Source organism: Pongo pygmaeus, chromosome 2 (assembly GCF_028885625.2).
Source record: "Pongo pygmaeus isolate AG05252 chromosome 2, NHGRI_mPonPyg2-v2.0_pri, whole genome shotgun sequence".
Classification (NCBI taxonomy): domain Eukaryota; kingdom Metazoa; phylum Chordata; class Mammalia; order Primates; family Hominidae; genus Pongo; species Pongo pygmaeus.
Window position 1 is genome coordinate 43,907,628 of NC_085930.1, and position 15,017 is coordinate 43,922,644.

Sequence of the window (15,017 nt, forward strand, 5' to 3'; positions counted from 1 at the left end):
GAGGATGACTATGTTAGTCTGTTCAGGCTTCTGTATCAAAACACTGTAAACTAGGTAGCTAACAAACAACAGAAATGTATTTCTTATACTTCTAGAGGATGGGAAGTCCAAGGTGAAGGTATCAGCAGACTTAGTGTCTGGCGAAGGCCTTATTCCTAATAGATGGCTGTCTTCTCACTATAACTTCATAAAAAGGAAGAGAAGAGCTCTGATCTCTTCAATCCCTTGTAAGGGCATTAATCCCATTTATGACAGCTCCACTTTTATACCCTATTCACCTCCCAAAGGCCCCACCTTTTAGTACTATCACATTGCGATTAGGTTTCAACATACGAATTTTGAGAGTACACAAACATTCAGACCATTAGCAATGGCTAAGTAAGGCTCACTACTTACTAGAGTTGAAAGTTACATTAGGGACTATAAAACAAGACAGTCATGATGTGTGCTATAATAGAGATAAAAACAAGAACAATAGGAAAACCTAGGAGTAAAGAGATTAACTTTGACAGGCAATGTGGACAAGCCTTGTGAAAAAAAGAATGACTTTAGTCAGGCCATGTTGGACAGGTAGAATTTCTACTCCCAGAGATTCGTCCTTCCAAACCAAAAGGGACAGTATGAGCAAAGACAGTGAAATGCAGAGCTTGTTGATAGATATGCCTGCATGTGGAGACATTCAGGCATTATTTTATTATATTGACTGAACATCTATTTTCCAGACACTAAAATGAAAGCAGGGATGTGAAAATACAGAATTTGGAATTAGACAAAGCCACATTTGAATCACTATTTACCACTTACCAGTTGTGTGACTGGAGACAACTTGCGTAACTAAGCCTCAGTTTTAGTCATCTGTAAAATAAAGATACTAGTTTTGTTGAAGTATTATATGTATAAAGATTAGGTGAGATAATGTTTATGAAACACTTCAACCAGCACTCTCAATCTGGAAAAGGAGAAAAGCAAGTAGACTTATAAATGTGATAATAAATGCTATGAAAGCACAGAAAAGGGTGGCCATCTCTGCTCAAGGGTGTTGTGCAAGGCTTCATGAAAGAGATGATATTTGAACTGAAGTCTCAAGGGTAAGTCATGTGTTTGTAAGCCGAGGAAAACTGAAAAAATTTCTTCTTAGGGTGAGGTTTGAAAATGAACTCCCTTTATAATCTGTGTGGGGTGAGGGTGGGGATAAGGATGGGAGAGTAGCAAGCAAGAAAAGGTTGATCATATATCCTTTAAATCTATGTATAAAGACAAAAAATAATCTCATTACCACCCCAAACCACTTTTACCTGATTCAAAATATCAGACCCTTCTGAGAAAAGACAGGAGACCTTCTGTGGTGAGCTCACCCTCATGTAAGATGTAAACAAGTTTGCATGAGAACTTCTGCAGCAGATGTTGTCTATATTTTCTTTTCTTTTTGAAACCGAATCTTGGTTGCTCTGTAGCCCAGGCTGGAGTACAGTGGTACGATCATGGCTCACTGTAACCTCTGCTTCCCCAATTCAAACAATTCTCCTGCCTCAGCCTCCCAAATAGCTGGGATTACAGGTGTGTACCACCACGCCTGGCTAATTTTTGTATTTTTAGTAGAGACGGAGTTTCACCATGTTGATCAGGTTGGTCTCAAACTTCTGGCCTCAAGTTATCCACCTGCCTTGGCCTCCCAAAGTGCTAGGATTACAGGCAAGAGCCACTGTGCCCAGCCCTATATTTTCTTCTCTCCAGAAGTCAAGAGCCAGGAGAGAGTGAGTGAAACTCTTAAAAAAATATGGTTGCGGATTTTTGCATCAATGTTCATCAAGGATATTGGTCTAAAATTCTCTTTTTTGGTTGTGTCTCTGCCAGGCTTTGGTATCAGGATGATGCTGGCCTCATAAAATGAGTTAGGGAGGATTCCCTCTTTTTCTATTGATTGGAATAGTTTCAGAGGAATGGTACCAGTTCCTCCTTGTACCTCTGGTAGAATTCGGCTGTGAATCCATCTGGTCCTGGACTCTTTTCGGTTGGTAAGCTATTGATTATTGCCACAATTTCAGATCCTGTTATTGGTCTATTCAGAGATTCAACTTCTTCCTGGTTTAGTCTTGGGAGAGTGTATGTGTCGAGGAATTTATCCATTTCTTCTAGATTTTCTACTTTATTTGCATAGAGGTGTTTATAGTATTCTCTGATGGTAGTTTGTATTTCTGTGGGATCGGTGGTGATATCCCCTTTATCATTTTTTATTGCATCTATTTGATTCATCTCTCTTTTTTTCTTTATTAGTCTTGCTAGCGGCCTATCAATTTTGTTGATCTTTTCAAAAAGCCAGCTCCAGGATTCATTAATTTTTTGAAGGATTTTTTATGTCTCTATTTCCTTCAGTTCTGCTCTGATTTTAGTTATTTCTTGCCTTCTGCTAGCTTTTGAATGTGTTTGCTCTTGCTTTTCTAGTTCTTTTAATTGTGATGTTAGGGTGTCAATTTTAGATCTTTCCTGCTTTCTCTTGTGGGCATTTAGTGCTATAAATTTCCCCCTACGCACTGCTTTGAATATGTCCCAGAGATTCTGGTATGTTGTGTCTTTGTTCTCATTGGTTTCAAAGAACATCTTTATTTCTGCCTTCATTTCGTTATGTACCCAGTAGTCATTCAGGAGCAGGTTGTTCAGTTTCCATGTAGTTGAGCGGTTTTGAGTGAGTTTCTTAATCCTGAGTTCTAGTTTGATTGCACTGTGGTCTGAGAGACAGTTTGTTATAATTTCTGTTCTTTTACATTTGCTGAGGAGAGCTTTATTTCCAAGTATGTGGTCAATTTTGGAATAGGTGTGGTGTGGTGCTGAAAAGAATGTATATTCTGTTGATTTGGGGTGGAGAGTTCTGTAGATGTCTGTTAGGTCAGCTTGGTGCAGAGCTGAGTTCAATTCCTGGATATCCTTGTTAACTTTCTGTCTCGTTGATCTGTCTAATGTTGACAGTGGGGTGTTAAAGTCTCCCATTATTATTGTGTGGGAGTCTAAGTCTCTTTGTAGGTCACTCAGGACTTGCTTTATGAATCTGGGTGCTCCTGTATTGGGTGCATATATATTTAGGATAGTTAGCTCTTCTTGTTGAATCGATCCCTTTACCATTATGTAATGGCCTTCTTTGTCTCTTTTGATCTTTGTTGGTTTAAAGTCTGTTTTATCAGAGACTAGGATTGCAACCCCTGCCTTTTTTTGTTTTCCATTTGCTTGGTAGATCTTCCTCCATCCTTTTATTTTGAGCCTATGTGTGTCTCTGCATGTGAGATGGGTTTCCTGAATACAGCACACTGATGGGTCTTGACTCTTTATCCAATTTGCCAGTCTGTGTCTTTTAATTGGAGCATTTAGTCCATTTACATTTAAAGTTAATATTGTTATGTGTGAATTTGATCCTGTCATTATGATGTTAGCTGGTTATTTTGCTCATTAGTTGATGCAGTTTCTTCCTAGTCTCGATGGTCTTTACATTTTGGCATGATTTTGCAGCAGCTGGTACCAGTTGTGCCTTTCCATGTTTAGTGCTTCCTTCAGGAGCTCTTTTAGGGCAGGCCTGGTGGTGACAAAATCTCTTAGCATTTGCTTGTCTGTAAAGTATTTTATTTCTCCTTCACTTATGAAGCTTAGTTTGGCTGGATATGAAATTCTGGGTTGAAAATTCTTTTCTTTAAGAATGTTGAATATTGGCCCCCACTCTCTTCTGGCTTGTAGAGTTTCTGCCGAGAGATCCATTTGACCCAGCCATCCCATTACTGGGTATATACCCAAAGGACTATAAAATCATGCTGCTATAAATATAAAGACACATGCACATGTGTGTTTGTTGCGGCACTATTCACAATAGCAAAGACTTGGAACCAACCCAAATGTCCAACAATGATAGACTGGATTAAGAAAATGTGGCATATGTACACCATGGAATACTATGCAGCCATAAAAAATGATGAGTTCATGTCCTTTGTAGGGACATGGATGAAATTGGAAATCATCGTTCTCAGTAAACTATTGCAAGGACAAAAAACCAAACACTGCATGTTCTCACTCATAGATGGGAATTGAACAATGAGAACACATGGACACAGGAAGGGGAACATCACACTCTGGGGACTGTTGTGGGGTGGGGGGAGGGGGGAGGGATAGCATTAGATATACCTAATGCTAAATGACGAGTTAAGGGGTGCAGCACACCAGCATGGCACATGTATACATATGTAACTAACCTGCACATTGTGCACATGTACCCTAAAACTTAAAGTATAATAATAATAAAAAATAAAAATAAAAAAATAAATTGCTAAAAGGAAAGTAATATTGTTGGTGACAGAACGAGGGTCAGCATCAAGTGTGGCCGATTTCAGAGAAGAAATTTCCTTTAATGACTGGATTGTTAAATCCCTCTAAGACTATGCAACAGGTATTATAAAGCATGCAAGAAATTTTATAAAGATATCAAACCTCTTTTCTCCCTTGGCTGCCAGTATACCACTTTGTCCCAATTCTCTTCTGGACTCTCTAAAGACTGATCAGTATTTTCCAGTATTGCCTGTCTGCCCCCAGAGCTCTTTTCTTATTATCCCATGTACTCTCACAAGAGTACCTCATCCACATCCATGAATCACACTGGCACTAATATGTTGATTAGCAAAATCCACATCTTCAACACAAACCCCATTCTAAGCTCTCAAGCCATATTTTTATACTACTTCTATATCACAGAGACCTAAAAACACTGAACATCTCTACTTCTAAATTATTATAGGGATCTCAAAATCAACATGTCCCTAATTTGCTATATCTACTCCCTATCACACATTCAAATAATCTGTTAGCCCTCCTACATTCTCCTCTAAATGAGTGGTTTCAGTCTTCTCCTTCAGGGCTTTGTCAGTGTTCCTCTTGAGACAGCACAGGTCCCGGTAGACGAGACGCAGAGCCCAGGATCTCCATGGGCCTCACATGTCCGGGCATATTTCCTCCCCTACCCTCTTACCTCCCTTAACAAGCTGACCCAAGTCACATAGCAGAAAGCTGCCCCCTCCTAACTTACCGAGCCAAGCTGAATTCCTAACCATAAAAGGCAAAGCCTAACGTTTACCTCCTTGAACAATGTCTCCCAAGGTTGCTAAAGTGGGACTCTAGCATTCCTGATAAGAAACTGACCATCTCCCAAGGTTACAAAAGGAAGAGTCTGGCATTCCCCATAAGAACTGTGCACATGTACCCTAAAACTTAAAGTATAATTTAAAAAATATATATATGGTTGCTTTTCTTACTCTCATGTGGAACATTTTGCTTAGTTGGTAGACATTTATAACAAGACATGATTGGCTCTTTTAAAAATAGGAATCTTAGTGGTTGATATGTTTTGCCATGTGTTTTACAGTGCACGTCTTTTTGTGTTTTCTTCCAGCCTGAACACTTGCCTTTACAGACTCAGTTCAAAGAAAGAGAAGTTGGCAATCTTCAGCACTCTGTAAGTAACTATGTTGTGGGTATCAGCCCAGGTGGAGCTGGTAGCTAACATGCTTATTAAAATATCATTTAATTGTATACAAGTTCATTTTATTCATCTTTCCCCTATTTGAGTGTCTCTGCTAAGATCTGGTAGTCCTTGAATTTTACTCTTAGAAGTAATCAAGTTTTATGAAACCAATAACGGGCAGAAGAGTCTGTCCCAGAGACACCACAGAACATTATGGGGGGTTCATTTTATAAGTGCTAGCTGTGGCAAGGTCAAGCCAGAAGGAAAGGTCAAGACAAGAGGATATTTTTGGGAGAGTTTCTTTTCAGTTTTATCAGGCATATGTTCAAATGCCAGTTCATTTTGCTGTGTCCTTTCCCCAGTTCCCCAGAGCTGAGGCGAGGTTTCTTTTGTTTGGTTGGCTTAATTCTCTGTATGTCTCATATGTTCATTTCAAGCTTGAGCCTTGCTTGAGAGACTCCTGAGGTTTATAACCCCGTTCTTCTCCAGTTTACCTTAACTGATAGCAACTCCAAATTTTAAAATGTGAAACTGATCCCAGTCCCCATTAGTCACAATTTTGTATTTAGGAGATGCTACTATTCTTATTCAGGGTATTGTAAGCAACAAATGACTGGAAAATATAAGTTGTTGAACTTTACCTTGCCATTCAATAGTTTTTGGCATAATGAATCAGGGACACTACACTGTAGTGAATTCTATTCTTGCCTGTTTTTACCAGTGCTAGAAAAATGCAAACAGCTGCTCTGCTAATGTAAGCAATGTTTGAATTTTTTAGAATGGACTAAATAGCAGGAGTTTTGACTATGAAGATGAGAATCCAGTTGGGGAAGATGGCATTCAGCAGATGTACCCCCTTTACAATCAGATGTGCTACCAAGACCGGAGCCCTGGCAAACATCATCAAAATAACGACCCTAAGAGAGTCTACATCGACCCACGAGAACATTATGTGTGACTTTTCTCTTTTTCCAATGGACGTTCTAACAAATGTTTATTCTTACATTGGGGAGAGAAACTAAGGCCAATAGTTATTTTACTGTCTCTCATATAAGAACAGTCCCACTCTAAGGGTATTGGAAGTCTTAATGAATGACGTAAAGCCAATAGCAAATTTCTTTTCTTCATTAAGGGTTTCTTAACCACCAGCTGTGTTTGTGAACTTGACTATAGCTTTGTGTGTTTCTGTGACGATGGTGTTTAACTGCTAACATTTGGCCTACAATGGCATTTTCATTTAACAGTACGGCATCTGCCTGTGATAACTGCAGTGATTCTCCAGAAAGAAAGGCCCCAGCTGGTACTATTAACCTCATTGGGTCTCAGGCATGCTAGTCTGTTCATCTGTAATTCACACGGGCATAAAAATGAGTTCAGAATCTATTTCACTAATTATTTAGCTGGGATTTGGATTTCCCTGACATGCTTAATACAATTACAATACCTGTGTACAAACAGAGGCCTGAGGAAAGAGGCAAAATTTGCTCTTCATCCAAACAGCAACAAAAGGCAGTTGAAACCTTCAAGCCTGTTGGTTGCTTTTAAACCTTCGTGTTATTATGATGTATATTCCTTGTTGAACACTGAGGTCCTGAGGGATACATATCTCTTGCTGTTTTCTGCCTACTTTTGACTAGCTGTATGTAACAAAGGCTCTTCTTTTGCTCTGTCACTGTACCTACAGTCCTGTTCTTTACTAGCTAGATTAGCCTATTTTGCACCTATTAAATTCTAAAAACCTTGTTTAAATGGTGTACAGCCTTTAACCTTGTTCCTCTTTTCTCTAATATTGTACATGACAGGCTCAGCTTTCACTTCTGAGATTTCTTTCAAACTAATCCCAGCCATACAGTCTTCACCTCCCCTTCTGCATTCTTCAGACTACTTATCATCCATGTTTTATCTACCTCAGAAAAGCCTGCTGGCAAGTCACCATGAAATAATTTCTGCTCTTAAAAGCTAGGTGAAAATTTAGAAAACTTAAAAGGCACTTCAATATGGCATGTATGTTAAACTGACATGTTTTTTATCCCTTCTCCCCTACTTTACCTGGTCACCAAGAGTCAAGAGATGCTAAAAAGTAAATAATATAATGATTTATCTACTAGGGTATCCCGCAACACTTTAGTGTCTGTAAATGTGTCTTGAGTTTTCTCATCTCCCTTTGCCAGCTTCCCATTCCTGAGATTGACAGTAGTAATTACAGTGAGGTAATTACAGAGCAGAGGTGGAGGGAATGTAGTTTCACATGAATGTCCATCGCTTCTCTCACGTCTTAAGGAAAGCATCTCACTTTGTATTCTGGAAGGTTAGAGGTGTGTCAGAGGTATAGAAAATACTACAGAGTGTTTAGGAAAGAGTGACATAAGCAATAAAATACATAAATTATATTTCCAGCCTAACTTCAAGGGTAGAGGAGAATGTTAGCATAGATTTCTAATGAGATGCCAAAGATACGTTATAATTTATGTCGTGCTGGCTCTAGTTCTTCTTTGTGTGTTTGTTTCTTCTTTCTAGTTGCCATGCTTTATCAAATTATCTAGGTAGTTCTACAGCAGAAATATATTCTCCCCCATTTACACGAGTGACCAGCAACTCTGGGAGACAGGATGCTTAGATTTCAACTCAATGCTTTAGCTAGGTAATTAGCAGTTTTAAAGTCTGTAGCTGTAAGGATCAAAGGGTGAATTTCGAGGACGCCCATTGCTACTGTGCTACCTCAGAGTAGGAGAGTACTGCCCTTTGTAGCAAAGAAAATATCCAACTTTATTATTTGGAAGGCCAACACTGAGTTAGTATAACTGAAGGTGTAGGAATCCTGGCATTTGTTTTCCAATAGGAGGATGGCTGTGATCAGAGCTCTGCTTGACAGGGAAGTGTTTCATAAACACTAGATGTTATGGAGGCAATAAGGGAGTACATCAGCTCCTTTAGAAAGCTTTAAAAATGTCAATGTCTTACATGTTGGGGATGGTTTCCAGGGTCCTGCTGGGAAGCAAATTGTTGAACTAGTTCACAAAAGCATACTATAGACCTAGGGGAGTAGCTGTCTTCATTTGCACCAGAGAAAGGGATCTGGGAATGCTGGTTCTCAGGAGCCCTGTGGCCTGTCTTCAGCACCCTCCATACCTTGAGGAACCCACTGTCTACCTTTTAAAATTCTCAGTGTAGTTATGGAAAAGAAATTTCAGGATGTAGTCTCACCTCTCCTGCAGCTAGTGAGTTCAATATCTTCTTTGCCTTTGTGTCAGCTATGATACTTCTTTAACAAACTGATAGATGTTATGGCTCTTGGCCCTTTACACAGGTCATATAAGCTCTATAATAGCTTATCCTGGTGCCTTCCATCTGTTCTCTCTAAAAACTGGGCTAAATAGTAAGCAGCTTTAAAAGGGTTTGATAACCAGCCCTCTCTACCAAAAATTGCCATCCAAAAGTAGCCTGTTGATCTCTAAATTTGGAGCCTAGACTACTTGATGATGCCATTTAAATTTGGAAGTTAGGTTCTTAAAGGTCAGCGACTGAGGTTTAGGGAATAATCCATAGCTGATATTAGATACTCTTTCCATAACTTGTTTAGTAAAACACTCTGAAACAGAAATAAATCCCCAGAGCGCTTATCTACTTATGGTTGCAGCTCTGCATTTCTGGGTGGGGTGTGCATGCTTACCTTAAACGCACAGCCTTTATTGCCTATTTTGTAGGCAGCCCAAGCTCCAGGAGTATGCATTGTTGCTACAGTAGCAGATCACTGTGTTCTTTGCACACCACGTGCAATGGTATAGGAAGTCCATGCTCTTTGGGGCATGTAATATAAAATTCTTACCTGGGCTAGGCTTCTGTGTAACGTGTAAATAATAGATACTTAAGAAATGTGCTGAAAACTACAATGAACTGGTTTCCCCATTACTTTCCTATGGGCTTGTTTACTTAAAGGGACAAGATAGTTTCTTCATCCTGCTATTGCAAATGATTTCCTAAGACCTCTTTCACAGTAGTCTAAAATTCACTATTCGGTTTTCCATTTTTCACTCTTTTCCTGCACTATGCTGGTTTTCCGGTGCTATTCTTTATATACGGTAGAGCCTTCCTTTAAGCCTCATTCCCTGGAGTTTGGAAGACAGACCATTTACCAAGAATCAAAACAGGTACTCCCAGCTTCACCTCTTTCTAGCCATTCAAACAGGCAAGTCACTTAACCTGTCCGGGGTATCATTTGCAACCTCTCAGAATTGTGGTGAGAGTTAAAGAAGATGATAATGGATGGGAAATTGGAGAATTGTAATTTTCCTTCAAACTGACAAATGCCTGTGACTCTGTTATTGTTGCATATTGAACCTAAACGTCCAGGGCCCTTGCCAGCATTTAGAGTACTGTAGTTTCCCTAGGGATTACCAAGTGGCAAAATGAAAAATTCAGTTTGATCGAATTCATGTATAGCCAAGTGCAAGTTAGAGAAGTTCCTTTTACTATAACAAATAATTGTCATGTGAAAAGCTTTTTGTCTGAATCTTAGCTGCTTAGGCTTTAGCTAGAATTGAAAATGCATGTTACTATTACCAGTATTTGCTCTTATTTTAAAAATTTCTACTAATAACAAGTAACATCATTGAGTACGTAGTATGGATTGGGTTCTAGGGCAAGTACCTTACATGAATCATCTCAAAGAATAGAACCAGACTCCTGTTTTGCCCTCTTCCCAGGAGCTCCTGTGGGACGGACAGGCTCATACTCCCCTGCTGTACAATCATAGGGCATGCTGAGTATCAGTTGGCTGTTACTTCTTTCAAATCTATTTTTGGGAGTGGGGAATATAGTTTTTAAATTATTTTTAAAGCAGAGATATAAGACAGTATATGGAATAAAACCATGAGAAATGTTTATTAAGACAAAAGCAAGTACATATGCTCATTGTTTTTACTTTACTATGGGTAAGCCAAATGCTCAGACTCTCATATTCATTAGATTACCCATAGCTGTAAAAACAACCAACCAAATAATTATAACCACTCCATCTCAGTTGGGTCAATTTTAGTGGGCACAAACTTCTCTCTAACATCTCTCCCTCAATTTAGTGCTCGATATGCTCATTGCTATGTTTGTTTCACCTTTATTGAACTCCCAGGAGTGGTGACACTCCTATACTGGACAACTGGAAAGAATCCAAAAAGACAGAAGAATAGAAAAGCGTCAAATAGAAACATCACAGTCCCCACCCGTGGCTCAGCTCTGTGGTTCTCTTCTTCCTGTGTTTGGCTGACAAGGACCTTCCTTCATTCCGAAGTCATTTGCAGACCTTATAGCAGGACCAGGGACTTTCATCCCCGTTAAACTAGAAGCTGCTATTTGCAAGCTTATTTCAACTGTAGACTATGACTGGATTAATGTTGTTATATCTATAAAAGTACTGGGTTTCCTCCGCTAGAGAAAATTATAACCTGGCCTTTGCCAGTTTGGGCATTCACAATTATTAGGTTGTTTTGGTAGCCTTCAGTAGATGGAAATGTGTGAGGGCTATAGGGCTCCCAACCTCACCAGGTGGTACTTTACACTGAAATCAGGTCTTAGACCAAGTGCTGCGTCATGTGTGTTTATGAGCAAGCAGGCACCAGAACAGTCATGCAACCTGTCCTGTAAGCTTGAAAAAGTCCCAATTCTGTCCTTCTGTGCAACCCAACATTATCCTACCTAGAAGAGTTATTAGAAGTGAATCCAGCAATATTCTAGCAGATTCAGTCAGCCGAGTCAATTCTTAGTTTCACTTCTAAAAGAATAAGTTAGAAATCCCAAACTGCTGGGCTTGTCAGATTCTTATACACTGCTCGTGGAAGGTCTAGGGTGCCCTACAATATTTGGGCCAATCCACATATCTTTAACACCATTAATATGAATCATTGGAAATATTTACGTATTAACAAAGTCTCTTGTGTTAAGCTACAGATAAAGCTTTTGTGGTAGTGTCTGAAGTGACTAGAATTTTTTTCAAATGCTAATAGCCCTGAAGTTGTATTCCCAATTAGGATATGTCACACGTTAAGCAGGCACCCCCAGAGTAACTATTATGACTGATTAACATATGCCAAAATAATTTTTTAAAATTATATCAAGTATAACAGAACTTGTTAAAGATTTCACAGGTTATTATACCCTCACACTAGGGTGGGGTGGAGCTCTTTACCACTCTAAACTCAACAACCTGCTGCGTAGAGGTGAACTGGCATTTATCCTTAGTGACAGATAGCCTGTTCATTCTTAGGTGTGTGTGTGTAAGAGAGAAAGAAATGTCTACTTAAAATTTGCAGCTCAAAAAAACATTTTGCAGTTCACGTGTACAAGAGAATCCCACTCCTGCAAACTTCTCTCAATACTTGAAACATTAGGTTACTTCTATGTTTTTTTCTATTTTTGAGTTTTTCTTCTCTACTCAAGTTTTAATTTGACTGTAGAAGTTTGAAGCAGAGTAGACTAAAGATAAAAGGGAACATAAACAATTCAGAAGAACATAAAAAATTTTGTCATATGTTTTCAATTGGGGCAATGACATATAAGTTCCCTCTGGGTCTCAAGGAGAGAGGAACTACCATTGACAAAAACATTCTCCATTCCGTTAGTTATGAATAAATCCATCCCATTAATCCTTCCGCTGGAATATTCTAGTCAGTGTTTGGGGGCTGAGGTTATGATATATATCAAACAACATGCCTCCCTACGTCAAAAAGTACTAGTTACATTCTGTATCTTAAAGTTGTGAGGTTTAGGATTAACTTCCGTAATTTCAGAGGAATAGACGTTTTGAATATTATTACCATATATATTTACTGAAAACAACATTTTCATGAGTTGAAAATGGGCAGGGTACTGTCCTCTAAAAGCTCCCATTCTGTATCTGTGTTTACAGCTGCCACTAGCACATGATTTATAGAAGAGGCATATCGGCTGGACCCAAGGAGATATACTCATGGACTTAAGATGATTAGGTTATAAATGCCATCCCACACAATCTTTAATAAACAAAACCCAGGTGAGCTGTATCATTCTTTTGCTGCATCAAAAGATGGGAAACCAAACAGTTGTCCTCTTGTGGTTTTTCCCAGCAATACAATTTATAAAGTTCCTATAATCAGGTGCCCTATGACCCAGCAGGATCCTTAGTACCATGACCTAAATTGGTTGTATTTATTATCATGGTATGGAATTTGACTGTGAATTTGATTAGAGACCTTGAGGGAAAGCCTCCCTGGAGATCCAGAATATCAGATTTGCTATGCTGGCTTAGAACTGTGGCCTATCCTACTACAGATGTGTCTGTCAGCCATGAAGAGATGTTTATGTGTCTCTTCCAGAAGTTAATTTCCCCTAATAACTCACAGTGGATCTATGAATACCAGAGTTGTACGTGATTTTCCAAGTGAATGGGCGCCATTGTTTTGGTTTTAAATACCCTTTCCAGTAATGACTGGTATTTTTTAAAAACCTATCCTAGCATGTTGATCAGGCTAAATTAAGTTCCTCTTTCAAGCCTTATTGATGGCTCAGTGCCCATTATATTTTAACTAGAGGTAACAGCAGTTTGTCCTAAATGTGTTAGGTTGCACTTGTCCAGGTTGTAGCTCTTTTATGCCTCTGCTTTTTCCCACATGGTCTTATGAGAACATATTGCATATATTCCCTTCAGCTGAGCATTTCAATACCCAGACAAGTGTTTGTCATTTTAGGCCTCATTGCATACTTGAAATTCCAAGTCCTTTTTAAAAGAAATCTTAAGTAGCTGGTGTTGCTGCTAGATCCCTGGATTATTCCACTTGTCATCCATAAAAGTTCCTGTTTATTCTCTACCTTCTGTTTCTATTTCTAAGCCAATGCTTTAAGACATAACATCTGCTCCAGCCTGTTCACTATCCATGTGGTTTTAAACTCTTCTTTGCTTCTTAGCTTCATCCCTGTAAGTGCTCTCTACCTCACAGGAGTTTTATGAGGAGGAAAAAATAAGATGTTTAAGGGTTGTTTTAAGAGAGAGATCCTTCTTTTAAAGTGATTTTATCAAAGCCCTTTGGGTTAGAAATGAGAAACTCTATAGCTATTTTTTTTTCCTATTCTCGTTTTGCTATTTTTATTTCTGAAAAGTGATCTGTCTGAAAAGAGCCTTATATCTGGTTTTAACTTCTCCTCATTGACCCTTTTCACAGTGAAATCTCTACCTTATCCATGCTCTGAACTTTTTATTTATGGAGCCCAAATTAATTTTCCCACAACAAATCCCACATACTTTTACTCCTATCATTAAACAAATTAATGTCCTCCACAAAGAAACATCTGGCTCTTCCTACAAGAAGTCAGAAGCTAATGAAGTCTCACTCTGGCCCTGGCAATATCTCACAGTGTGCCTTGGTTCTCCCGGTGTAAACTGAGGTAATCTGGCTATTCCCCAGCGCCCAGGTGTTGTGAGTCCTAATAAATGGTGAAAAGCATTTTGCAAGTGTTCTGTACTATATAAATGCATAGTGCCTAATATGGAGAGTCTTCAAGCAAAAATGTGCTCTAGCTCAATTTAGAATACTAATTCACCCATTGTTTTCAAAAGAAATGTTTTACTAACCTGTTTTTTTTTCTTTTGTAAAATTAGTTTCTAGTCATTTGAACTGTTTTTATTTTGGTGTATAGAAGTGATCAATAGTATATATTCTTGCTTGTCAGAGAATACCCAAGTTGTATTGTTAAATGTTAAAACAATGGGGTTACATAACAGTATAGTTGGATAGGGAGGAAGATTCTAGCTCAAAAGTTGCAAAATACAGAAATACAAAGATTAGCTTTGAATTGGAGATTGTACTATAAATAGTAGATGTTAATGTGGTGGTTTCTAGATATATACTTTATTTTTAAGTTACAAGAAATTGTCTTTTATTTTTGCAGCTTTGAACTATATGATTCTCTACATGTTTTAAATAAAGTTTTTATCAACTAAGATTTTTCATTTACATTATTATCAGTAAATTAAAATACATGTAAAAATTAACCTAATTACATGACTATAAAATTTAAATTTAAGATTTAAACAACATCTTTTATGGCAACCAAGTTTCTATACTTTAGTCCTTTTTAAAAAGATTTTTAAAATAATAGTAGAAATGCTTTTATGCTTCAAGGAGCATTGGAAATTTTTTTTAATATGATGTTACTTATTATTGTAATTACTTACAATTAATACCTTTTTAGTGAAGCTACATTTATTCCACTTAAATAATTATTGCTTATTCCTGATTAATCCTTAGGAGTTAAAATGTCTTTTCTTTTATAAAATTATATTGGTGCTTAATGATCATTAAATGTTCTCATTTACTGGTCCCCCTCCCCCACTCCAACCCCCAAAAAAGAAAAGTTGGCATCTATAATAGATTCCTGAACTTTGATTTGGGGATGTTTTACTGGTCTTAGAAATCCCAGAGTCTAGGGACTGCTTTTTTAAAAATAACTTTTTAGATACTATAGAATTCATCTTTTTAAAGTGTTAAATTCAGTGGTTTTG

At 38.2% G+C, this 15,017-nt stretch overlaps 1 protein-coding gene across 2 annotated transcripts in view; it reads left to right on the forward strand.

Annotated features, from left to right (window-relative positions):
* NECTIN3 (nectin cell adhesion molecule 3) overlaps nucleotides 1-14,456 on the forward strand; it is a 132,960-nt gene extending 118,504 nt beyond the window's left edge. For both annotated transcript variants that reach the window (XM_054481521.2, XM_054481525.2), the window contains exons 8-9: nucleotides 5,420-5,482; nucleotides 6,270-14,456. In XM_054481521.2, the coding sequence (XP_054337496.1) occupies nucleotides 5,420-5,482; nucleotides 6,270-6,449 (243 nt within the window). In that variant the 3' untranslated portion in view covers nucleotides 6,450-14,456. The remainder of the gene's footprint in view (nucleotides 1-5,419; nucleotides 5,483-6,269) is intronic.
* Nucleotides 14,457-15,017: the final 561 nt, after the last annotated feature.